Raw genomic sequence first — 27,268 nt, forward strand, 5'->3', positions numbered from 1 at the left:
AAAGAGATCATGCTCTAAACCCATCTCTGCAGAAAAGTGCACCAATTTCACAACACTGTTTAAAAATCTATCAAATTAAAGGAATGAGAAGACACAGTTAAAGCAGCAGCATAAGCCTTGCTTGTAGCATATTGTTTAAAGACCAGGCCCTATATAAGCATTTGTGCATGTGCTTAAATTTCAATTTTCTGGGTCATCCCATTAAACTAAGAAGGGCTGCCTGGGTGCTTAGTTTTATGCTCATGGGCAAGTCTTTTGGTCTTATAGACCTACTGAATAGATATGCAAGGTCTAAATTCAGATATGAATCATTAACATACCAATGCAAGTTAAAAATGTACAAATATACCCAAACTGGTGGACTTGGTTACTTAGCTAATTCTAAAAAATAATTTAAAAAAAAAGTTTTTTTCTTTCAGTTGCTAAAGTAAATTAATTCTTAAAACAAACCCCTAAATCCTCCCTTGAAAAGAATTTGAGAAATAATTGCAGGAAAGCTTTGCAATACAGTAACAGCAAAACCCCTCAAAATAAAAGAAGCTTTTGCAAACTGGAGGAAGGGACTCAAAATTCTTCACAAGCTTGCCCTTAAGAAAATTGGCCTATTCTTAATCCACTGAACAACCTAAGTGAAGCCACCACAGGAAAAAAGCTATAGATTTTGCAAGACTCTTTGAACCCATAAGGAAAAAGTCTCAGTTTTATAATGGTTTGATTTTAAATACAAGTGGGACATTTTTAAGAACTTCATGCACCCTTGTCACTATTTACAAGCTAAGTTATTATAAATTTATATTACAAGTTTGATTTATATCCTCTTTGGACTAGATGTCAATCCATTCATACTCTAAACTGAATATATTCAGCCATTTTATACAACTTACTCTTTTACATACAAAAATTACAATCCACATTTTTGTTGGATATTGTCATAGCCTGTGACCTCTGATTAAGCTCAGAACTCGTTTACTCTTGTTACCCAGAAGATTCATGAAACATCATCTGAGCAAATCCTAAACTTCCTGATAGACAGAAAGAACTGGTTGAAACTGAGTGAGTTCAGAAAAAATAGAGACACCACAGCTCAGCCTGTGGGGAAATCCTCTACTTTGTCTAAATGATTTTGTTCTACTCTTTCCAGTGGCACTATCTCTTGGATTTTGAAATCTGATGTTGGAGAAAGTAAAACAAAGTGAAAAAACATATAGTTCTCCTATTTAGCCATACCTCTACTGCAAATAGGTAGCTATTGCCTACCACGTTGGCCTTCTAGATAAAGAAGTGTGTCTAGCTATAGAAAGCACAGGTCCACTTTTTTCTGTGAAATACATTTACTCATTTAGCTGTGTTCATAGCAGGTATATTGGATTCTACTCTTCTAACTTTACTCTTTAAAAAGTGTTGTGATCCTGCTTCCTAGAGAAAATTGTGGTTAGGTCTACAAAAGATCCCAAGAAGCTGAGCATTGTCATAAACATATGAAAAAGTTCAAAGGCTCAACGTAATGGGAAGGATGATATTCAGAAACTCAATCTCCATTTAGGGTTTGTCTCTCATTACAAAAATATTTACTCCTTAAAAAAATACATGAATGTAAAATACTACATTATTATATCCCCACTTACTTTCCAAGTATGCCATTTGGATGTTGGACTAAATAAAAAGGTAGAACACCTTTTATTTCTCTAGCAACTCTGTATGCTATCTATCTTCTCCAGTTTATTTGTATCTCTATAATTTTAAGCACAAAGAATCAGTAATGAACTTAGGTGCTATGGCAGGGGTCTAATATATTAGCTGTCAGGGAAGTGCCACTTAGTATTTGCCCGTGGATACCACTGCCGTGATAGCAATGCTGACTTGGGAACTGATCCTACCAGACGGTAAGCACCATTTCATTTTGTGTTTTTCTCATCAGAAGTAGCAGTGCTCAGAGTTAGCCTCTAGGATTGGAACACCCTGGGCAAACTCAGCAGTGCGTAAAATTGTTAGAGGTACACAAATAACACCCAGACTACACCCTGTTAATCACTCATGCCCTGGTCTTGCAGACACCTACACACATTCTCCCTGTGAGTAGTCCTGTTGACTGAAATAGGTCTATGCACAGCAGAATTAGGTGTATGCATTTTTGTTTGCAGGGCTGAAGTCTTCTATTGCACCAGTAGAGGTACACTTCATGGAGAAGGGGCTTCTGCACACTTCTCTTGCTGGGGATTGAAAGATAATGTTGTGTTTATACAGCTTTGGAATACAGCCTGCACTTTTTGGAAAAAAATATATAAAGGAAAGATACAAAAAGAAGAAGGAAACCCAAGAGTGCTAAGGCAAACTGTCAAATGGCACATCATACCTACTTTGTCATTCATTTAGATAACATCACAAAGGCAGACCAGAGGAGTTCTGTAAACATATACCATACAGTACATCAGCCACGGGAAATTAAAAAAAGAAAACAACCCTGTAATTCTTTTCTTTCTGTATTGATGTTCTTGTAATTGAAAGAGATTGCCTAGCCACTAATCATAATGCTGTGTTTTTTGATTTGTATTTTTCTTCTGTTAAAAAAAAAAGAAAGAATGGAAGTAAAATGCAGTGGTTTGCAAAAGAAACAGTCCCTGAATGCAAACGAGGGACGACATGGTAAGTGAGTTCATAGAAACTTAGAAAATACAAAATATAAAAAAGTTTTGTAGGTTACTTTTTCCCAGTCTAGGAAAAGATACACTGAAAAGAGGTTTTTTTTTGTTTTTCTTAAAAAAGTTAAGGCGAGCAGTTTGTTGTGGCAAAATGCTATCACTGAACCAGTTTCTGAGTCTACTTTTTTGCATCCCCTCATGCTGAAATTGAAAATGTACATGTGATGGCATAAGTTAAACAGACAGGGAGTTTGCTTAAAACAATACAAAAAAAACCCGCCTGTAATGATCCTTACAAAAATCTCTCTCTGCTTGACCACAGAGTGGACCTCTTCCTTCACGCCTGATTGTGCATGAATTTCCACAGGCAGCTTCCTATCTGAGGGTGAGGGGAGAACTGACCCCTTCAAAGCCCAAAGCAGCCCTGGAAAACAGTTTACATTCATAAGCCTAGGCTAACGCATCTGAATTCCCCTGTAACTTGGCTGCTGGTTAATGGCTAGAAGGGACAAGCCGAAGTCCAGGCACGGCTCCTGTGCTTGTGGAGGTGGATGATTGGAGTAAGCGTGTTTCAGCTGACACAGCTAAGGCCCTCCAAGTTCAGACTGATTTGCTCCTGTTTCACATTTTTCCTAACCTCAGACATGGAACTGCCCTTGACCCGTAAAGACAAACCCTATGCAGACAAACCTTAAGCTTTTCTGAATCTATCGGGGCTCATTAACCATGGAGTTCATATGAAGACATAAAAAACACTGGCCTTCCTAGGCACTCAAATGTTAGCTACAAGTATTGAGCAGTAGGTATTCAACAGGTTTAAGGTTTAAGGCTTGTGCTCTACTTCTAACCACTAAAGGGCCACTTCTGGACTCCTGCCTGCCACCATCTCCCCGCCACATTGTGCCTTAGATGGTGCAGTGGTCCCAGACATGTTCTGGTCCCAGTCTCAGCAAACATCTCCCAAAGCTGGCCACTGAGGGAGTCATCCCCAAAATGCTGAGTCTGTGCTGAACCAGGTCATCTGACGGGAGCATGTGGCTGAAGAGGTGCATGGACAGAGTAGGTTAGGGTAAAGACGACACCCCAGATTTCCCGAGCAGAAGTCTTTGGGAAAAAATTTCCATAGGAGAGAGGAGCAGCAGAAGGAAAAAGGTTGGGCTGGGAAGACACTGAGAAGCCAGGGTGACCATGATGGTGACATCACACCTGGAGAGGAAAGGGTGGTAAGCAACGAGATGACTGGCCAGACCTGGAGGAGATGGCTGAAAGGTTTGTTTTGAAGTGTTACTGGTGAAGTGAACAGGCCCCAGAGTGAGAGAACTATTGCAAAGCATGCCCGGCTCCCAGGGTAGAGGCAAGACAGAAAGGGCTTCACCCTTCACATTGCAGTGCTTTGGGGTCCTAAACATGCCTGGGGACAGCCTCGCCAGGCCACCTTAGGGTTGAAAATTCAGGGTCTTGTTTTAAGAAATGTTGCGATTTGTAAATGCTTAGACTTTCTGGGAAAAAAAAAGGAAAAAAACACACAAGCCAACCAAAAAAACCCAAAACATGGGTTGCTATTTTCCAACAAACAGCCATCAGACCTATTGTCACAACATGGGGCTCTGCAGCCATTCCTCTCTTTGATAAAACTTAACCACCTAAGCCTGAGTCAAGAGATGATGTGCAGAGCTTCTGTGGGTGAGTTTGGTCCTTCTCCCATCCAAAAGCCTCCAGAGGAGGTGGGGGGAGTGTGAGGAAGTCTATTAATCTGGCCAGGCCACTGAAGCAGATATGGAGGCCAGCAAAATTTCTGCAGGTGTCGTACAGATTGGCTGTCCTTTCCTGCTCTCTGCTTGCTTTTTTTTCCTGACTGTCATCTGGGCAGTGTTAAAAAGTTACATCGACCAGCTCCATACCGATGGCTGAGTGACCTAACACAGGAACTACTTTTTGCATTTCTTGTCTGTGTATGTTTTCAGTGTGCCTCATATTACCACCACCATGACAAGTGTCTTTTTTACTGGCACAGAAAGAAAAGAGTACAGAGCAAGAACTCTGTTTAATCAGATGCTCTGAACTAACAATGCAGTAAAAGCACCATCGAAGAAAGAACAGAAATACCATAGGAACCACCTCAGACTGAAAAGAGGCTTTTTGTTGTTTTCTCTTTTTTCTTTTTTCTTTTTTTTTTTTTTTTTGTTTTTCTTTTTTACTTTTTAAATTTTGTTTTTCAGTTGCTGTTACTGGGTTTTGGTCTGATAGTTTCAAAGACACTTCAAAATAATCTTCAGTACTTTTTAGCACTATCAGAAAATATAAATCCTGATTTTTAATCTTACTTTTGTAGTTATAAATCCAGACTAACTCCACTAGAACAAGTGAAGCTACACTTAAGCAAAACTGGTGTGAGACAAGAATCAGGCTCATAATATACTACCATGAAAAAGCTGGCTGCTTTTTCATTGTAGTTAGAAGAATCAAAGGACCAAGGACCAAAGAAACATCTACTGATTCTGGATGCCTTCACCTTTTTACGTTTTCACCTTGAGTTGTTTTTAACAGGCCTGATTTTCAGAGGGCTGATGAGGAAAAATTTACTGGAAATCAGGCCTCTTTGAAGTGTGCCACACCAGAAAATGGAGCATCCAAAACCATCAGCGGTTTCTGAAAATGTTAGCCTTGCAGCAGTAGGATCTTCACCTTAAACAGCTGCTCCAATAAAACTCCAGTGGGCCTCCATGGAAGCTTAACCTGGGTAAGCAGGGCAGGATCAGATCCATTGCCTGTCATTACATAGGTGCACTGGAGGTACACTGTATGAGAAATTATGCTTCCCTAAGAATTACAAAATAAAATTGGCCCTGCCCTCATTCCCAGGACGGAGAATTTTGTCACTGAATCCAGTGGGAACAGGGTCAGACTGTGAGAGAAGTTCATTTATATTCTAAGGAAATAGAAAACACTATCTTATCTACTGGAGTTCAGCAGGAAAACTTCATGTATAAACATTGGCAGAGTTACTGAAAGGCAAGTAATTAGATCAGTGACTCCATTTCAGTTGGTGTGACAGCTGCATCTTTTTCATGTCAAGTTAATTTCAACTGTAATTTGGGGAGATGAAGTACACATACAATACTGTAATCTGGAAGATTTATATAAGGCAAAATCATCATTCATACATTTTCTAGAAAGAATAATTAAGGTCCACTTTTGGTATCACCAATAAGCAGAAATGGCTGATGGGTTTTTCTGACACTGCAAACTAAACTGGAAAGTTACTATGAAACAAAACTATGTGAACTTTTTTTGGAAAGACTTGTCTGAATTTTAGCTAATTAAAACAGTGAAATGATCTAAGCCTTCCCCCAAGAAATAAGAAATTGGATCTATAAAATAATGTTTAAATGTGATTTTTCTTAAAAAAGAGAAGCAACATTTTTTAAGGCTCTCATATCTGGCTGCTGTGAAACACTCCCACAAAATCCTAGGAATCTGATCAAGCCCGCCAGATATCCAAAGAAAAATGTAAAAAGTGTTTTCATTATATATATTATATATATTATATATATTATATATATTATATATATAAATCAAATAAATATGAAAACATTTGTTCCATTTCCCATTTATCTCTCACTCTGCAATATTAAGGAAAAAAAAACCCCCAAATCAGCAACAACCAAAAAAACCCCCCAAAAACTCCCATCCCCTCCCCAAACCCCGAATAGTACGTCTGATGGGAAAATAACCATGCGTTCCTCTTCCTGAAGAACTAGAAAGCAAAGCAACCCAACTGCAAGGCAATGGAGGCATTCACTTCCAGTTCACAGTATTGCAGTTAGAAGTACAGTGAGGTCTAGGTAAGTGATGGAGCAGGAGCTGCCTGGAGGAGGGAAGGAGGAGGTGTTCACATGACAATACAGCATTGACAGCGCTTTTTCTTTTGTGTACCTGGGGCAGCTTCCAAGGGCAGGCTCTCTTCCTTCCCTTCGGGAGAGGAGGGCTCTGTCGTATCTGACAAGGGCCTACCGGAGACCAGCTCAGCAGCGTTTCCATCCATTGTGGAGACATCTGTCACTGTCTTCTCCCGCAATGACTTCTCATCGTCTTCATCAATCAGGACGAGCTCTGCCTTGATGGTCTCGTCATAGCCCAGCACTTTCTTCGTCTCCTCCTCATCATCAATGTTCTGGTAGCCCATAAATATCATTGTCACTGGCTGCTCTGCACTGGCCTCTGGGGCTTTGCCACCACAGGGTTTATCTTGGGGATGAGGGTTCACAGCATGCCCTTTGCTGGGTTTGTGTACCATTTCCAGCTTTGCCTCCTTGAAGAGCATTTGCTCCTTCATATGGCTAAGGTTTCCATCAGCTACCACATTTCTGTCTGACACAGTCACTGTTTCATACCCTCCTTTTACATTTGATTGTCCAGCTTTTTGCATAAGTTCATCTACGTCCTTTGAGCTTAATTTATGTACTCCATTTTCTACCACTGTGCCACCAGAGTGAACCTCATAGACTACCTTGGTACCATCATCATAGACTTTGAATCCTCTTTGATGGGCCTCATCTGGGCCAATAGGTGAAGCAGAGACAATCTTGGTCTCTCCTGTCTGTTTGTCTTTCTCCACATTAATTTCCATGGTGCACAAAGCTTGAATGAAAACAAGAGAGGAAGTGCATGTTACAACAAAAAAAGCCAGTGAATGGTTAATTGCCAAATAGACAAAGAAAACTACTGTGCCCCTTTTCCTACCTCCTGCTTCTAAAGGGCCAAGCATTCTGCGTTAGAGGTGGGATGCAACTCTGTGGACAGCGATGGTTGTTACACCACAGCTTTTTATGCACCTGGAGGCTAGGCATTCCTGTGGCAAACAGGACCTAGTCTTCCAGCTCACACCGTGTGGAGATGTCTGATCAATTAGGAGCGCCAAGAGCACTTGGGTTAGGTGTGTTTTAGGCAAACGGAGGTGACAGCATGCAGGTTGCCCACAACCTTTCCATTCTGAACTTGCCTCAAATTCAGAGAGAAACTCCAAGAACCTTTCTAGTCTCTTTTCCTTCTCTGCCCTCAAACTGCCAGTTAGGTGGTAATAACTTTTGTTTGTTGCAAGTAACACATGGACTGCTTTATTATCAACGCTCATTCTTGCTTAACTCTTCCACCCGTAGTATTCAAAATGCTTTAGAGAGGTGAAGAAACATTTTTTACCCCTGTTCTACAGGTAAGAAAACAAAATCACACAGGAGTGGGATGATTTCTCCCACAGACGCATGACAAGGCAGCTGTCTCAGCTTCCACACCAAGGCATTGACCATGACCTCTGCTTGCAGATTAAGAGAATGTACAAAATGGCCAAGAAGTGCTCCCTCATTTATTTTAATTAGGCCCTAAGCATCGTTGCCAAAGTTGAAGAAAAAAGTAATAATGAACTGATTTTCAAAGTGTCATGAAAAAACTGGTAAAAAAATGCATGTGAGGGATGCTGCTTTAAGATAGCAAACAAGGTTTTCTAGTGATTCAGAAGGAAACAATAACAAGATGAAGACTGTGGAGACCACACAGTAGGAATAGACAAGCAGTCTACACCGTCGTAACACCCATTTTAAGATACCATGTCATCTCACTAGGCAGCTTTTCAAAGAAAAATGTGCAAAGGTGTCACAGATTTTCCAGAAGTAGACATCTGTTTAAGCATTCCTTTTATGCAGATGAAGACATTTTGGCTCCCCGACAGACATCCACAGACACTTAATTACAAATTACCACAGGCAGTGACAAGTGTTTGTGAAACTTAGGGTGACCACATCCACCAATGAACCTCAATGGTATAATCACAATTTGCCTTACCTGCAGACACTACAAACTGACATGTTTTTCCTTTTCCCTGACTTATTTTCAAGTGAGTACAGAATATCCTTGCCCGAGAACCGATGTAGCGTGGTATGCTTGTATTTATTAAATCATGATTAAAAATTACTCTTACTTTAATATATTCCCTCAGTCTTATTATTCACACATAGTAGAATTTTTCTTCTGTATCCTTAAAGCAGAGTATTTAATCATCAATGGGAAGTTTATCATGACATACATCATGACCCCCCTTATAGCTCTAGACAGAAAATTCATGTGTTGCTTAGTGGGCAATGTATTGCATGTATTGCAGACTGGCCCTTGAAGTTATCTCCTCTGGCCCCCAGGAATGCAGTCTGGAAGGCAGCCCAGCCAGATGCAGGGTCTGGACATCTACATGCTGTGTGCATCTGCTCAGACCTTGGTCAGTCCAGCAGGGCTGTTTAGGTGAAGTGCAATGCCACACAAACACTTGCGTGGAGCAGGAGGATGGAGGTGCCAGTGGCTGAAGGAGCATTGCTACCTCTGAGAGCAAGGCATTGCTGAAGGCTGGAGTGGGCTGCAGAACCAGAGACCTCACCCTGGCCGTTGCAAACTATGGGAATATGCCTAAGGACTGTATTTTACCACTGCTTTGGGGAGGTTTATGGACCCGCTGTGTCCATAGCTGTCATGACCCTGAGCACAGGATGCCCATTTCCATAATGAAGTAGGGATGTCAGTTTTCTGATCTTCCTCACCACGCTGGAATTTTCATGCCTGGCTATCCCACAGCAGCCTGAGCAGCCAGGAGGAGGCTTTAGGAGTGAAAGCTGGGCTCTGCTCTCAGCTGTATGGTAGCAGACTGAGGGGCAGCCAGCATGGAATGAAACAGGAGAGATTTATATAGGCTGAAAATAAGGAAAAAAGCTGTCACCCCAGGTCTGGTAGCAACCCTGAAGCAGGTTGCTCTGAGAAGTTGTGGCAGGCTGCATCGTGCTGCAACTCAGAGAGCAGCTGGGATGGATTACTTACTTGGGACCATCCTAGCACAGGAGCTGGTAGACAAGTGCCCTTCAAGTCTCATGCAAGTACCTCTGCCCTGAAACCTTTAATCTAACTTATAGAGGTACTGAAACAAAAAGATGCAGGTGCCGCCACTAACACCCTGGAATTGATTCCCTTCTAGGTGCAGTTTCTTGGGTGGATGTTAGGGGAAGGAGGAAAGGAAGAGGAATTTTGTTTATTGCCTTGGCCTCTGGGTGAGTGGGCTATGAACATCACTTGATCTTGCCAGGGGTGCTCAGGCAGATATTGTTGAATAACTTCCCACATTACAGAGGTAAAAATAGAGGTTGGCTAGTCTATAGGGAAGATGCTATAACTGCCACACTGTCATGTTTTTGAGTGGTGGACAGCTGAACTGAAGTAAAGCTGAACTATCAGGGAGCAACAGTATGTCCAGACAATCATCTCTGATGGGCAGTGGTTCTTGATTTGTTCTGAGCACCGCAGCCCTGCACAGAGAGCACTGCCAGCCTACTGACTGGCTATCTGCTACCTTCTTGGTGAAAAGCAGCATCCTGAGCAACCCTGGACCTCCTGTGCTTCTCCTCTTTGAAAAATAAAAATACTATCTGGGGCTTGACTTTTCAATAAAGGCTACTGATTTTCCTGTGAAATAGTTGAATGCCATGTTATTGCACATATTTTTAGTGCAAAAGAGGGTGCAATCTGCCAGACCCTCCTTGTTTTGATGAATGAATTTTATTCAGTAGTGTGCATGAAAAGAAGGCTTGTTTAATGGGCCTTAATTAAGAAATTAAGCCAATAGGGAAAATCTGATAGTTAAATCACATGGACCTGGCCATATTTAGGAAGAGTTGTAGGATGCATCTTTTTATCAATGGTATGGAGTACTGACAAGTAACAACATCTTACTTATTAGGCAGACTTTGGGCAAAAAGTTCTAGTATTGCTTGGAAGACTCTGTCCCGCTGGCTGATCTGATCTAGAAAATTAACAGGTCTGGTCCTTGTGTATTTTATGTTTGGCTAATTTGCTTAAGCATTTGCCACTGTCAGTGTTTTCTTTTAGTTTCTTCTACCATGGCTTCAGCAGTAGTGTTTTTAGATATTGGCATTACATGTAGTTTATGACCTGCCCCAGGTATCATATCAAAGTTACTTGTGCAGGTAAATGCATAAACATACATGAGTGTCTTAGAAAGCTGTTCACTAGTGAATGCATTGCCATGGGAGGAGTAATAGAACATGGCTTATCTGCCTGTACGCATACTGTTTGTTCTCTGCAGAAAAATTTACCAGCCCAGCTTGTCAAAGTAGCTGAAAAATGAACTAATGTTTATTTCTAAAATGTCTTTAAGCAGAGCTTATTTACTACAAAATGTACTCTATTAACACAATACAAAACTATCTGACAATGGAGTTGAAACTGAAAGCAGTACTTGAAGATGACAACCTGTATTCATGAGTACAAGTTTTCTGCACAAGCTTTAATTACAGTGTAAAATGATGCAGTGCTTCACAAAAACCAGATCCCAACATGCAGACAAAAGCATCTAGCTTCTGCCTGTTATGTGGATTCAGAAGTTGTTCTTTAAAAAAAATAATCTCAATATACTTTCAGCTTTTTAAAGATGTATGCTTACAGTCTATCTTTGAGGACATACACTGTTACCTTTTGTTTAACCTAGTGCACACACATGATACTCTCACCAAGAACCACATGAACAAGGCTTCTTGGTCAGCTGAAGAATCAAAGAAATTATTGCTTCTTTGGTGTTGACAAAATGGCACAAAACACACAGGGGGAAACTTGCTTTTAAGACAGATGAGGGTAAGCATTCATGGAAGGAAAGCTTTTGGAATGGCTTCTGAACAAAATGACATATTCTGTAGGTGTGCACAGTGTCTTAGCTGCAGACATTGCTTTGCTGTGCTTGTTAACCTGTTCTTCACGTAAGACACCTTTCATTCCCACTCCTTGGGATACCTCTTAAATAGCCACCAGCAATCTGGTCTTGAGATAGGGAATACATTGTTTAGAAAAGAAGGATATTGAAAATAAGAAAAACTTACAACTTTCAACCATCATGTTGTTACATTTAAAACACATACTCAATCTGAAAAATAAGTATTAGAAAATTCTTTGTATGACTTCAAGCACAAAACATGCCACAATTTCCCCACCTTTTCCCCAATAAGAAAGAATGGCATACAAATCAGTATAAAATTACATAAACATTTGAAGCATGTATGGGGTCTTGTGAGTGTCTCTCTGTTTCATTCATTTTAATGCGAGTTGCATGGCTACAACAGACGAGACAAAACCTTGGCCTAGATACCATGTATTTGTATCAGCAGAGATGGGAAGAGCTGAATGTTTCCACGCAAAAAAACTCAGATGAGTTTCTTATGCTGCTTGTAAGTAGTTCAACTACATTTCTTTGAGAGTACTCATTGCTGCTCAAAAAGCCTTGACTTATTTACAAAATACAAATCAAGCAGCATTTCCTGGCATTTAAATGATATTGGACACCAGGCCTATTAAGGTAATATAACAAAAAAAGTTCATGGCTACTGGACTGGTATTATAATACTTTGTTCCTTGAGACTTACCAGCTACTCTGCTTGCTCCGTCCCACCCAGGAACTGGATCTGCTGTTCGTGAATAGAGGGTTGGGAGTTCAGGGATCTGGGAGTAAATGTAATTTACTGCATCTGGTGTCAGAGAACAGGAAACAGTTAGATTTGTGCTACGAGCCCCAGTGGCTTCATTGCTTAGACAGCAGAGTATTGTCAGCCCTGACAATAGTCACTGGAGCTTTGTACTAGATAATTGGATCAAAGCAAACAAAGTGCAAAGTCACCGTCGTGTGATTGGTGTTCAATAGACTAGCTGAGGCAGGAGGGAATGGGTCCAGATGACTCAAACCTTATGTCAGTTGAACACATAAAATTATTTGTCAGGAGGTTCTGGATTTATCAAGTCTGTGACCTTTAAAATGGAGGGGAGAGGCAGGGAAGGTAAGGAACAAATCTAATGTGATACCCAGAATACATGACATTTCAGATAGAGATATAAAAGCCCAAAAATGCTGGTGTTGATTGAATGGGATGAAAGGCCAGCTCTTTTGCGCTGTCTGTTTCCGATATATTTGAACCGGCACTTGGTTTTTTGTTCTTAAAGCTGAAATTTAGCTAATAATGAAATCATGTGTAGATGTTGATAGGGTGGCCTGTCGTGACCTTCAAGTAGGTATTAAGCACCTGTCAGTTCTGCAGTACCATCATTCATTAACAAACCCTGAACTGGTAAAAAGCTATCTTAAAGGAACTGACTTGTTTTACATATAAGCTTATGGTTGTTTAGCATAAGCTAAGTACGTTCTTTACAAGATACATTACAGACATTTACAGTTATTTACCTGGAGGTGTTTTGGGGCAGGGTTAAATATAACAAGATAGCATATATCACTCTGCAAGGATTCAGAGGCTGAGATAAAAGCAGAGCTCAGAGCAGAGATGTGCAAATAACTGACTGGAAGTTCAGGCACCAGACCAAAACAAAAAAGAAAAAAAAATTAAAATAACATTTTTATCAGCTGGAAGTGTTTTTAGTTTTGTATGGAAGTGGTTAAATTTCTGTTCAAATATAAGATCCTGTCTGGTGTAAAAAACCTCCATTTTCCTCCAAGGGTACTTTTGTATAGTTTAAGTCTTTGAGCCCTCAGTACAGCCTGGTCCATGTGTCAGGGTAGGAGGCAGAATCTGCCTTACTTGGTGCCTCTCGCTGTTATATAAGCAGGTGAAAGAAAAATACCAGTGCAGATCACAAAAGTGAACTTGCGAGAGTGAAAATGAAATGTCCTGTTGTAGGCTGCTTTACTGTATCTGGTGAAGGGAGGTGCTTTCATCACGTTCCCTATGGGCTAACACCCATACCAGAAAAAACCCTACACCTGGCAGCATCCTCAGCAAAGACATGGTGTGCCACCTCTAATCCCAAATCTGCTCCTTTGGCAGGAAAATTGGGCCTGGTATTAGTGAGATGGTTTTATTGAAATGGCAGCTTTTACTTAATAGCGTGCAGTGGCCACTAGTGCTGCTGGGTGCAGGAAGACAGTAATCACAGTTCTCAAGAAGATATTCCATCCTTCCATGGAGCATTGTAGGTGACTCAAGTAAGGAGGTCTCCTTTCCCCCTTCCTGTGCCAGAGGAGGATGCCACAGAGGCACATGCAAATTCATTCTAGAAAGCCAGGAATTTAGTATAGAAGTTCAGTCTGTAACAGAGGAGTTTGAAAAAAACCACCTTGTTCAAGCAAATATTATTTTATTTCATATTTCAGTGCACAAATGGCAGGCTTGGCAAATGGACTTACATATTTTCAGTGCATACTGTTTCCTCGAAGTTTTTTATTTTTAGAAGTAGAGCCCAGAAGAAATAATTGTTTAGGACACAGCTGACTAAGCAGTGGCCAGCAACTGCTGCTTTCTTTTGCAGGGTTTCTTGCCTCTGATGAGAAACTGGTACAATGTTTGCTGTTGTTATTCTGGGAAATATCACCAGCAAATGATCAGGCCATTATTGAAAACTGAAGTAATTTCTCAGAAGAAAGAAGAAGTGGGGACTGTGTTTCTGGGCCAGAATAAGAACACACTTTGTGCTCTGGAAATGGCAGAAGTTCAGTAATTATTCACTCCGTAGAGTACTGCTGTAACAGTAGTTTCAGCACGCACTCCTCCAGCTACTTGAGTGACAGATGTATTTGTACACGCATGGTTGTAATCAATGCAGACTTGTGCTGCTTAAATAGTCATCCTGACTTCTTTTGCAGTCCATAAGACTGTGAAAGACCCATGGATAGGGTACAGTTCTCATCCCAGGGCACTTCCTGTGGCAAAAAGCCTTTGCAAGTGTTTGTTTTTCCCCAGTGCCTGTACAGGGAACTGAGCTCACCACTCTGTCATCTAGCATTACTGACGTCTAGCAGTAAGCAAGAGTGGTTGTACATTTAGATGGTGAAACTCTAATTTTGATGATGTATGTGTCTGTAGACCTTAGTAAGTTGGGGTTTTTTTTCTGCTTCTGCATCAGGAGACAATACCTAGGTGTTAGGTGTTAACATTGACTCAGTTCAGAAACTTCTCTGGATGTTACTTAGAATAAAATATTAAAAAATTAGTTTCAGGGTTCCTGATAATCTCTCATTATTGTCCTGAGAAGGAAACACCAGGGTGGAGGTGGTGGGGGTGGGATTCTCATGTGCTCTTTCTTCTGAAGCAAGTGGTGGTACCCTGTTGTCAGAAATGGGGTATTTGACTAGAAGAAATTGGGGCTTGGTTGATTCTGCCAGTTCCTGTTCCATCTTCCCCGCGCCCCCCCCCCCCCCCCCCCCCCCCCCCCAATGAACTTGCTTTTTCCCGTTTATCTCACTGGCAACAATGTTTGTTTCATTTAGCACCTTTAAAAAGGATGTAAGAGATCAATTTTACAAGGAGCTGATGAGATGCAAATTAGCATTTCATTCTCGTGAGAAGTAAGACATATATAAATTAAAGCATTTGAACTGACTGCATTCAATATCTTCTTTTCAACTTTGGATGAATTATTAATACCTAAGGTTGCCATAAAACATGTCCTGTGGCTCTTTGTACTACTTAGAACTGTGTTTTAGGACCAAGGCACTCTTCCATATTATCAGACAAGTGACTGGGAAAACATAAGAGGCAAAACAATCCTTTGAGGGTGCTTACACAAAACCAGATGTTCAAGTGCTCAGAATAGTTCCCACACAGATGCCTGTGGCCAAATGTCAGACACGCTTATTTTCCAAGGACTGGATTATCTTTACAAATTCTGACTACCAGTAAAATCCGTGGTAATTCTTCTGCAAATAATGGCTCCCAGGGCAGGGTTGTTCCACCTGCAAACCCCCCTGGGGCTCCATGGAGCTACAGAACAGAAATTATGACCCTCCTACCATGTTTGTAAGACCAAGCAGGAAACTTTCCTAAAGGCTGAATAGGCTGGCTCTGACTTAGTGAATCATGCTTTAAACTAATGAACTTGGAGGGTAGGTTCCACTACTGACATCTGTATATCCATAAGCAACATGGTGGATGAGTACACCTGAAAAACCAGTAGGGAATGCTCACCAACCCTTTGCAAAGGCAAGAACCCTAAGTTCAGCCACCTCAAGTGCATGTATACCAATGTATGTAATCTGGGCAACAAGCAGGAGGAACTAGAGCTCTGTGCCCAGCCTGAGAGATGTCAAGAATCACAGAAACTTGATGGGAAAACTCACATGATTGGAAGACTATAATGGATGGGTACAAACAATTTCAGAAAGATCGGAAGGGAAGAAGAGAATGTAGAGTTGCACTTTATGTGAAAGAGAAATTTGAGTGTATAGAGGAGAGCTCTGGAGACTATGCCAGTTCTATTGAATGAAAGCCTTTGGATGAAGATTAGAGGGATCATTACCAAGGGGGATCTTATGTTAGGAGTCTGTTACCAACCTCCCAATCAGGATGATGAAGCTGACAAAACCTCACTTTGGCTGCTCAAGGAAGTCTCAGGCCAACAGAACCTGGTCCGTATGGGTGGCTTCAATTGCCCAGACATTTATTGGAAAAAATAATAAACTGGTGTACAAGCCATCCATCAGGTTCTTGGAATGCACTGAGGATTGTTTCTTACTGTAGATGCTGGGCCTGCTGACTAGGATCAGCACATTGCTAGATTTACTGCTCGCAAACCCAGAAGACTTACTTGACAACATAACTACCAGTGAGAGCCTTGGATACAGTGACCACAACATTGTGGAGTTTAAGATCCTGCTGAGCTGAAGACTACTACTGAAGACCAGTAGTAGGACAAAGTTCCCAAATTTTAGAAGAACTTAGCTGTGAGGGATTCCATGGGAAGCATCCATGGAGGGCGAAGGAGCTTTTGAGTGCTGGGAGTTATTCAAGAGCACTTGCTGAAAGTGCAAAAATGTTTCATCATCTACAAAAGGAAAGAAAGAAGGCTGAATAAAATACCACTTTGGCTTAACAATGAGCCTTTAGGTGTAATTAAAAGCAGAACAGAAGCATACAGACTATGGAAAGGCAGCCAAATAACTATTGAGGACTACAAGAACCTTGCTAGGGTGTGTTGCAGTCAGGAAGGCTCATCTAAACTGAAATTGGCCAAAGATGTCAAGTACAACAAGAAAGGGTTCTTCAGATTTGCAAGAGGTAAGCAGAAGCACAGGGAAGACATATGCCATTACTAAGCACGGCAGGGAAACTAGTTACTAACAATGCGGACAAGGTAAATGTTCTCATTACCTTCTTTGCCTCTGTCTTTACTGGTGTAGCTGTATCCCAGATCACGAGACAAAGTAGCTATGATGACTCATGTGTTGACCCACCAGTAGTGGAGGAAGGGCTGGCATGCAGCCTCTTGCAAGGGCTCATTCTACATAAATCCCTGGGTCTGGTTGAAATCTAGGGCATCAAGAGAAGTGCCTGGCATTGTTGCAAGGAGACTGTCTATAATATTTGAACGTCACAGAGATCAGGGAATGTCCCTGATGACTGGAAGAGGGAAAATATCATACACATCTATAGGAAGGGACCAAAAGAACACCCAGGAAAAAAAGAGTCTTATTGGTCTTAATTCAGCCCCTGGGAAAGTGATGGAATGAGTCCTCCTAGAAACTATTACAAATCAAATGAAGCAGGTGATGGGGAAATGCCAGCATGGATTTACCAAGGGCAAATCATGACAAACCTGATCACTTTCTACAAAAAAATAATGTCTTCTGTTGACATTGTGAAAGCAGTGGATGCCATTTACTTGGCCTTGAGCAAAGCGTTTGACACTGTTTCCCACAGCCCTCTCCTGGACAAGCTGGCAAGATACAGATTGGATGAGTTGTCTGTGAGATGGGTAGGAAATTGGCTAACAGGCTGCACCCAAAGGATGGTGATCAATGGTTTTTACTCAAGTGATCAGAGGTGCTGTAATTGTGGCAACCATAGATGCAGACCAAATTAAAAAGTTACTTTAAACTCTACAATTGAAAAACAATTGCTGATGAGTTTTTACAGGACATGTGGAAAGTACTCTACAAAGATCTGTACTTGACTCCTCTAAGGACAAGGTCATCTGTTTTGCTGTTGGGCTGCACAGCTGATCAAGATTGGAAGAAGGAAAACCAGAAGAGTCTCTAACTAATGTCTAAGAGTCTCTAACTAATGGAAGCTAAACAATCCAGGCCAGGCTAGGTTTCCACAGCCACATCTTTACCAAATACATGCTAATACATACCAAATTCAAACAGAGGCTTATGCAAAATGTAGTTACTCTGATGGTGGCTTCTGTATATTGGCTGAAGTAGCAGCATGTAGTTTGCATACAAATGGCCAGAGATTGCAGAGGATGAATTTACCCCTGAGGCAAATTCAGCAGTCAAGGGACTTATACCAGATCTTAATGTGGCTTTTATTTTATATATACACTGAGCCATAAACACATGCGCACATGGAGTAAGAGCTCTCTCCATTTATTCATGATGATGTGCATGCAGCATAGCAGTACAGCATGCCTGGTTTTGACTGCAGTCTTGAGCAGTACCAGAGCAGTACCAAATGATGCCATTCCTAGCATCTCTCAGGCTTTATTTAATGAAGAGCTTGTCAGTGACAAACCACCAAGGAGCTGGCAGGAGCATGACTGCAGGTTACAGGGCCACAGCCCACAGCCTCAGCTTTTCTGCTCTGCTTTTTCTCACAGGGTGATCTACAAAGGCAAGGTGTGTTCATACCCTGGAAAACACGGGATTTGTGTTTATTGTGCCTGGATGACTTCAGGCTCAGAAATGTTTATTGCTAAACACAGCTATTTTCTGGGAAGGCTTGGAAGGACTCAAAGAATCACTTGACCAGCCAACAGTGCTCACCACCACTTGTCCCCTTCCCTTGCAGCCTTAATCTGGACCCTTCTGGTTTCTGAACTCCCCATAGCAGTGCTTTCTGCACACTCAAAAGCTCTGTCACCCACATATATATATGGAACAAACCCATGCAGAGGAACACAATGGTAAAATAAATCACTTCCTGTACCATGGTCATGTTTAGAATAAAGGGAGGGATGGACAAAGAGCAAACTAATGAGGTATTTATGGACCCCCAAGTCTTTCAGGATGTGTCAGCAAATGAAGAAATTGCCCCGACAGGTCGATGTTGGTTTTCATCTGTGTTTTACACAGCCTTCCTGTAGTGCCCAATGGCTCCTACCATTTCCCTCCACAGCATGTGTTACAGACAGTTGCTAGACAGATGGCTGATCTGCTGCAACAAAGCAAGTCCTATATGTTTCTAAAAGAAGGAAAAATCTATGGTACCAAAGTGCTCACAGCTAGCTATGTACATGTTTTCTTCCTGCTCTGATCAGCTACCCTCAAGACTCTTGTCAAAGGGCAGAAAACAAAGGACTTGCTCAGCTTTCACCCTGTGAAGATATACAATCACATTGTGCTCACAGTAGGAGGGCTCAGAGGGAAGTTTGCAGCCTTGGTCATCCCTAGAGAAGAAGAGTATGGTACTGCTTAGAGGATGACCAGAGCCCACCTCAGCTCACAAGGACCAGCTGCCAAGAGGAAGAGAGAAGATATATAAAGCAAGTGGCCTGGAAAAGAAGAGGTACTAGTTAATTTAGCTATAACACCTGCTCCCTCTGATTGCACACTTATTCCAGAGGCGCTCTCCTGTCTTTGGCATAGTTTTGCAGTTTTCTGTTACCCTTCAGAAACCATGAGCTATCCTTGCCTGGCTCAGTCTGTGAGGGAGGGAACCCCTGAAAGCAGGCAAAATCTGGAGACAAGTGAGGTTCTTCTTGAACCCAATGAAATACTACATTGCTACAATAAAATACCTTTGGGGAAACCACCACTTTGTACTTGCTAGGGGCTTCCTTTTGTTCCCATTTAAGACAACACACTTAAAGAGGCAGACTGTATCTTGCAGGAGTCATAAAAGCTCCTGCACACTTTGGGGGTTAATTCCTGTATCATCCTTTTTTTTGAAACTTGCCAACAACCATGGTGAAACTCTTCATAGGTACAAAATATGTGCCATTCTGGATCTTTATTTACTTTGTGGTAGCTGATTTCAAATCCTTCCAGGAGGAAGGAAGAGTAAGCAGAGCATCCTATCTGGGACTTTTTTTTTTTTTTTTCCAGTGGGAGTTAATGTGAAACTTGGATTATATTGCTAAGAGAAGTGAAATTTCAGAACTAGAACTTTGAATTAAGAAGAAAACTCTTTTACTAAGTAATATTATCATCTCAAAAAGAAAATTCCAAGTCAGCTTATATGCTACATATTAACCTTCTTTTGTATCCCAGTGCCTTAATGTTAGGATCATCCTACATATTCCTCATCTATACTCACAGTACAGTTGGGCATAGCTTTGTCAGCAGCTGGAGGAGGTAGTCTTGACCTCAAGTATTTTGAATCTTGCCAGTTCAAAGACATGTACTGAGAATGAGAGTGTGGAGCATAGATTCATCTGCAAATGGATCAGCATGATATCCTTCCTGGGTCCTAGGGGTCTTGGAGAGGCACTACAAGGGTCTTTCCAGCTTCCTGTGACTAAACCATATTATTTGCTCACTCGGAAAACTAGATTTATAGTTCAGTATTTAGCCTGATCATACATAGTGTGATGCTGAGTTCATAAACTAGGAGTTATTACATCCTCATCCATCCATGCAAAGTTTTCCTTCTGTAAGAATCTTCATGCAAAGAATGTCATTCATCAGTAAAGTAATCTAATTTTAATAGTTGTTCCTGCATGTTAGGAATAGTCCTTATTGTATTTAAGTGTTTATGGGCAGAGCATGAGTGCATAAAATGAAGAAGACTGACTACAGAGAGGTTGAAAGGAGTCTGCAGCGCAGGGCTATCATGTGGTGAAGGGGGTCAATAACATAGAAGTTGTACAATGTCTGTTTTAAGTAACCCGTGCTGTTCTTTCCCCTTGGTTGCACATAAGAAGAGGTGGAGCTCTGCCAAAGGAGTACTGTTTCACCACAATAGTGACGTTTGTGCTTACAGTTCCAAAGAAAAAAGTAATAGTTCTAGCAATAAATCAGAAACATACAATGAAGAAACCCCCTACTCTGTAAACCTTTGCAATAAAGCTATAGTAAAATTCTTGTTAAACCCAAAGCTATACAGTAATAAAAAGGCACTTACCCCCATCCTGGTGTGAGAAACTCTGTGAAGGGAAAAAATAAGATGTTTGGTTAAACCTTCTATATTGTGGGTATAATTTGCCTGAAGTATTGATATTTAGGCTAGGCTTGCTTTTATGGTTCTTTGTAATTTTTTAAATGCGTAACTGGGGATATGGCTCCTCAGATTTAGGTGCCATTATAGGCTAAGGGAGAGGGACATGGTGTAACTAAAAAGAGAACTCTGCTGTTTGTTGCAGGCTGTAATGTTCAGAAGTGGCATTTGTAGTGAATGCCACTATCTCTGGGTGCCACTGGGAGCAGGGAAGTTTGAGATGCCTTTCAGGATCCTGCTGATGTCTTTCAGTGGGGATGAGAGCTCACATTGTTTCCCTGCAGATAAGCTAGGGAGATAGTCTCTGAAATCCCTTTTTTAAAAAAAGCTGGAGTGGAAGGGCACATCCAAATAACCCAACCAAAATAGATCTGACACCTCTACATCTTTTCTAGCCTTGTTCATCCTGGTTTGAGATACATGCTCTGCAACCACGCTCAGTCTTCCCCTAAGTGCATGAATTAGAACTGTTGCTTTCAAACAATGCCAGAAGTCTACCTTGGTTTCAAACTGTGCCTGCGTGGTGGTGTGGTATTTCATTGTGTTTTTTTTTTTTTTTCTTAATACCTTTTGCAAGTTGTCGAAGGATTTCTCAGTTTCCTTCAGTTTCTCCAAAATTATTTGTTCTTTGGCAGATATTTGGGATTCCTCACTTTCTAATTTCTGTATTTCTTGTTCCAGCCTGTGGAAGACAAATACAGGACATACACACAAAAATAAAACATGTAAAAATGATTTCAACAAACCATAGTTTCCTAGGTATTAATTAGCATTTCAAATGTCATCAAGAACAACTTTCACTCTTGTTATCCACAACAGCTTTCCTAGCACATGAAGTGCACATGAATTATTTGTAAAACATACAGATCTATTTAAAAGAGAAACAGTAATTCTCTTACTATCCACTTCTGCAAAAGTAAGTAAAGATTAATTAAAAATATATCTTGATATCTCCTCACCTCGATTCCCCTAACATTTCTCAGATATGGACTTTCATTTTAGAAATTACAGTACAGGATATAACCATAAATATGCAATAATAATTAGAGGACTAAGTGTTTTCTAATGCTTTTGTACTCTGGACAATGAAACTGAAAACGGTTGTTGGAAGCTGGCAGTCAACCAGTTGTGTTAGAAGTTTCTCTTAAATGGGTACTTTGCCCACTCCTGCCTATAACACTTTGGGATATCCATCCATGCTTTCTACTGTTATTGCATGATACAATGCAATATCCTCTGGGGGAACCCAGAGGCTTTAGGTAATAAAATACACAGGATGCTCAGAAAATAAACTGATTTTGCTAGGTGGTAAGCATTCCGCACTATCGTTTCTCTTGCCAATACTTAATGGCACACACTCCTTAAGATGTGTTGATTGTGATTTGGGATGCACTTGAATCAGGGTTAGATTCTCCATTACTTTAACTCAAACCTCCTTTTACTGACATGATTTATTCTGGTGCAGGCATATTCCCTCTTTTGCTCTCTATTTTATGTATGTGACCATATTTATTTTCTCACTTTTGATTAAAAAAATAACCTGTGATATGACCTAAGATGAACACTTTTGAACTGGGATAGTTACCTAAAACTGTCTACAGAAAGAGTTGTAGCTGCTCACAGTTTGTTGGACCATATTTCTTGGAATGTGAGAGATCAGCATTGCCCAATACTTTCCTTATGTATGGCTGCTTGACCCCACCTTTCTGCCACCACTTCTTAAGTGGATCCAAGCTGAAGTGACACATTTTCACTCTGAGTGCTGCACAGCACAGGACTTCATTAATGTGTATTTGATCACAAGGCAGAGGGCAAGAGGAGGGAGAGATTGCTCCTTTCAGGGGACTGACAGCTTGAGTTGCTTGTGAAATTCATGTTCCTAAATATAGATACAGGGATCTATCTTAAGGCACCCCCCTTAGAAATTTTTCCCCACTTTCTAATTGTGCAAGGATGAAAAGATGTGTGGCACTTGCTGACAATGCTTTTCATTAGATGGAGGCAAAAGTGTCACAGCCTCAAGCTGCTGCAGATAGAAAAATGTAGATTTTGCTCTTGTGAAGTATGTGCATACTTAATAGTCTTTGTTAAAGGCAATCCCATCATTTCCAAGTTGAAATGGCTTAACTGCAGTGATTTTAAAATGAACTTTTGGAAAGTACTTCTCCAATTCACTTAATGTTATCTCCAAAGACATATAAAAAAATGTAAATTGCAAAATATTTTGAAACAAAATATTTTGTTCTGCTGAAGTGGAACAATTTGATACAGGATATATACCCATCCCCAACACGCCCCGCCCCTGCCCCTTGTGGTTTTGGGAGAAAGACTTCAAAAAAATCATGTTTCTTCCCGATTCTTCCCAGGAAAATTTTAAAAATACCTACTGAAATGACAAAATAATTTGTCACTGAGGTCAGACATTGCCATGCTCCTATTTAATTAAATTAGAAGTCAACAGGAAGGTGGCTTCTTTTCCTTCCCTGTCCCTGGGAATGATTAGCAGACCTACATACATTTATATATTGCTGATACAGACATTTGAAATATTCTCCTGTGCTGTCTGGTGAAATTACTTTGTGGAGCTGGGTGAGTTGGGGTTTACTGATATGTTTTCTTTTCTTACGAAGTGAATCACTAAGAAGCATTCTCAGGATACATATTCTGTAACCTGCTACATTTTGCTCATTAAATGATCCAGAAAGAGACTGTACAAGTCAGCAACAAGTCAGCAACAACAAAATATACAGGAATAAAGTCCTTTTTCCTTCAAATGAACTGGACATCAGTTAATAATTTATGACAATGAAAAGACTGTGAGTATATGTGGTATGAGGCAACTCACTTGATGTTGGCAAGTTTATAAGCAAGTAAGACTCCTTGTAATTTGGGGTGAACGTAAGTGAACCATTTTTTGCACACCACCTCAAAACTGTGGAAGCTTTGCCATTAATTGTTGATCTTTCAGAGAAAGTTTGCTTCTAAGGATGCACATGTGCACTTGTACATGCACACCCAGCCATTGATTTAGATTTAGATTTTCATATTTTCTGGTTACTTACTCTTTTGTTTTTACATGTTTATGTCTCTTTTTTATCCTCCCCTCCTGGTTCATTTCCTCAGTTTCTGCTTCCTTTGTGCCAGCCTACCCTCATCATTAAAATGCGTTGGGCAGATACAACATTAGGTTGCCAAATTTCTACAAGCAGCTTGATGGTCTTTTTTCCTGAATCCCTTTTTCAGTTCCTTTTGGAAGTGGTATTAACAACAACTTAATGAAGAGGAAAGGGATGGGGGCAGAGCTGCCAGAGTTTAGAAACATGGGTGAAGCTGGTAGGACACCAATTTCTTATGTGACACTGAGTAAGAATGCATACAAACTCATCCAGTAGGTGCAAATTGCCCTTTTTCCACTAAAATCAATGCAGGCAGGTCTCCCAGGACCTGTGTAGAATGGGTCTGAATTCCTAAGTGTGTCAGAAAAAATACAGATAATTCAGCCAGAATGTACCCGTTACATAGCACAAGAGTCACATACCAAGCGTTAATATCCACAGGAGATTGCTTTATACCTGTTTGGTTTTTACACCACTCATGTCTGAACTTTCTAGGCTTAAGAACTGAGGTAATGCTGCTGAGTTACTGAGGTAACAGAAATACTCAAGGGCACAGTTGCCATGTAAGCTGTTGTATACATTCATCAGTAAATCACCTGGGCACCACAGACTTCCCTGGAAAATTTGGATCTAGTGTCTTCACCACTTCCTTTGGCTGCCCTTTTACATAAGGGCCAGCAATGCAAAAATTAAAATCTTAATGCAAACCAAAGGTTATTTTGCATGCTTTATTTTTTCAGTGAGCTTCATATCATCAGAATTGCTGAGTGATAATGAGAACTGCTTGCTTTTTTGGTAACAAGATACAACACAGATATGCAAATTTGGTCTGCAAAACAAAATGCACTAACATCACATCTGTTTTGAGCAACATGCTATATAATGGTTTAAAGAGTAATAAATCTTTTCAGAGTGCACATGTACATGTACGTACATATACAAAGTGCTTACATTCTTCCTGTGTAATTCTGTTAAATATTGTATAATGTCCTTTTCTTCTAGCCCATTTTAAAAAGGATGTGCCTTAATTGTCATTTGACACCTGGCAAGGAAACCTTATAATTCCCTTGTTCCTGGCTTATTAGTGGATTTCAGGCTGGTGTTTGAAAGATGGCCACAACAATAAATCCAGTTAAATAAACAACTACAATATCTGGAGTGCCGTAGGGAAAGGAAATAGGAAAGAAAACAGAGATCCAGATGAAGCAGCAGTGGTGTAAAACAAACCATTTGTATTGCTGCTTATTGGTCCAAGAAGTTACCCACTAGCTGGGATTTGCTAAACTGTTTATATAAGGAGAAAAAAATTGGTCAGAGAGTCCAGAGTTGCTTTGGCATGGGCATGCCTTTTCAGTGGGTGCACACAGAGTGCTGTTTCCCCAAATATCAGAGACAAACAGGGGAGATTTTGCCACTCACAAAGCCAAGCCTGCCTTGCTGCTAGCCTGTCTGTCCCACAGCTTTCTTTAATGGATGGCTGCTGTAAACATCTGAGGGTATAACAGGATTTTCAGGGAGGCTGAGAAGAGCTGTCCATGTAAGCAGATGACCCTCCTGCTCATGTTAATGGTGCTGTTCTGCTATGAAGAGAAAGAAACCACAAACAGCCAAACAGATGGTATCTTCTAGACAGCATTTTGCTGTGATTTGGGTGCACCTTGATTCCTTGGTTAGTAAGATTACAGGCTGATAAGATATTTCAGGCTGGAAGTGACCTTGGGAGCTCTCTAGCCCAACCTCCTGCCCAAAGCAGGGTCAGCTGTGAGATCAAACCTGGATACTCATGGCTTCTTCCAGCTGGGGTTTGAAACTCCCCAAAGATGGGAGGTGAAGAATCCATTTTTAAGACTACACACAGGCTTTCTCTTTTATAATCTAGCTATCAGACATCATACCCTGCAAAAACTAGACCAGAACCCTTCAGTAGTGCAGGGCAAGGGGATGCAGTGCACTGCTAAAGGAAGTGTGGTCTGTGTGTTTGCTGGGATTTCAACCTAACCAGGTGGGCACATGAGTGTAGGCAAGGAGGGCAGGGCAGTTTCCAAGAGGACTGGAGGCAGAATCAGCAAATGGACCCTCCTGCAGAGATGCTGGGATCAGGGACCAAAGGAGGTATCAGGCAGCACAGAAGACTTACATTTAGGTGATGAAAGGGAAGTTAAGCAGGGAGATTTAAGTGGTGAAGAGGCAGAAGAGGTTTGCTTCTGTGGTGCATATATATGTGTGTTTACATTTAGCACTCAGTACCCAGCAAACATTATCTTTGAATATAGGGCTCTGTTTTGTGCTCCAGCTTGAAGGTACTTTCTCTATGTAAAGGATTTCCTCTGTTTCCCATGCTAAGATGTTGAAACCCATGGACCTGGGCTGTCATTTTCCTCTGTGTTGAAAGACAGAGGCTGTTCTGGCACAAGGTGCTTTTACCTTGAACTCAGGAGGAACCGTGAGGAGGATCCTGCAGGATATTCATGCAGCTGGTGCAGTCACACTGCTTTTGCAACAGGAGCACACAATCCCAAGTAAGCAGAACTATGCCTGAAGAAAACAGCCTCCTCTATCCAGCTAATTAACTCTGGCAGACACATGATTTCTAGAGATGCCTACATTTGGCTCAGCAGTATTTTGTTTTTCCAGGGTGGGATGGTACCAGCATTATAAACAGGGAGAACAGCAGCAGGTTTATGGACTGGTTGAGAAATAGTCATGTCACTTCTGCAGTGAAGATAGAAATGTAATAGAAATTAAGACTGCAGCATACACACTGACATGTCAGTGGAAAAAAAAGAACATTCATCAGCATTAATAAGGAAAATATATAAGTATTCAGAACTTAAGAGAAAAACAGGAAAGACCTAATCAGAGTAAACACTCAAAGGGAAAAGGATGCACATGTAGAGTGGGGGATGGCTCAGCTGTAAACTGATTATTTTGCTATTGCTTGACTGATGCCCTAAATCAACCTGATATAAAAGGCACAAAGAAGACATAGGCCTATGTATCAGTAGTTATCTGTCTCAGAGTTGAACATCCTGAGGTGTTACAGCTGGTATTAAAATGGCAGATTCACAAGCAGAGAACTGCAACAAACCCCTCTGATGCTTACTAAAGAGAAAGTTAAACAAACACCATGTTTAGGGATTACTGGACTTCTTGATCTCTGCACAAACTATGTACCCATCTCAAGGATCTGGTCCTCAAAAAGCTTTTCACCACACAGCAAAACCAGAAGCTGTAACTTAAGGGGTTGACACTTCTGCCACACGCCTTTTCCTGCAGTGCAGAAGAGCTGCACCCCATGGGCCTCTCATTCCTACTTGTT

General features: G+C 41.0%; 1 protein-coding gene across 4 annotated transcripts in view; it reads right to left on the bottom strand.

Annotated features, from left to right (window-relative positions):
• Positions 1 to 27,268, bottom strand: part of PALM2AKAP2 (PALM2 and AKAP2 fusion) — a 272,605-nt gene that overhangs the window by 137,790 nt on the left and 107,547 nt on the right. For 2 of the 4 annotated variants that reach the window (XM_080370982.1, XM_080370981.1), the window contains exons 4-7: positions 21,401 to 21,515; positions 20,741 to 20,762; positions 12,101 to 12,202; positions 6,576 to 7,280 (exon numbers count right to left, since the gene is read on the bottom strand). In XM_080370982.1, the coding sequence (XP_080227108.1) occupies positions 6,576 to 7,280; positions 12,101 to 12,202; positions 20,741 to 20,762; positions 21,401 to 21,515 (944 nt within the window). The remainder of the gene's footprint in view (positions 1 to 6,575; positions 7,281 to 12,100; positions 12,203 to 20,740; positions 20,763 to 21,400; positions 21,516 to 27,268) is intronic. The other 2 variants (XM_080370983.1, XM_080370984.1) reach the window with 2 other exon arrangements.

Source organism: Falco punctatus (assembly GCF_963210335.1).
Source record: "Falco punctatus genome assembly, chromosome: Z".
Lineage (NCBI taxonomy): Eukaryota > Metazoa > Chordata > Aves > Falconiformes > Falconidae > Falco > Falco punctatus.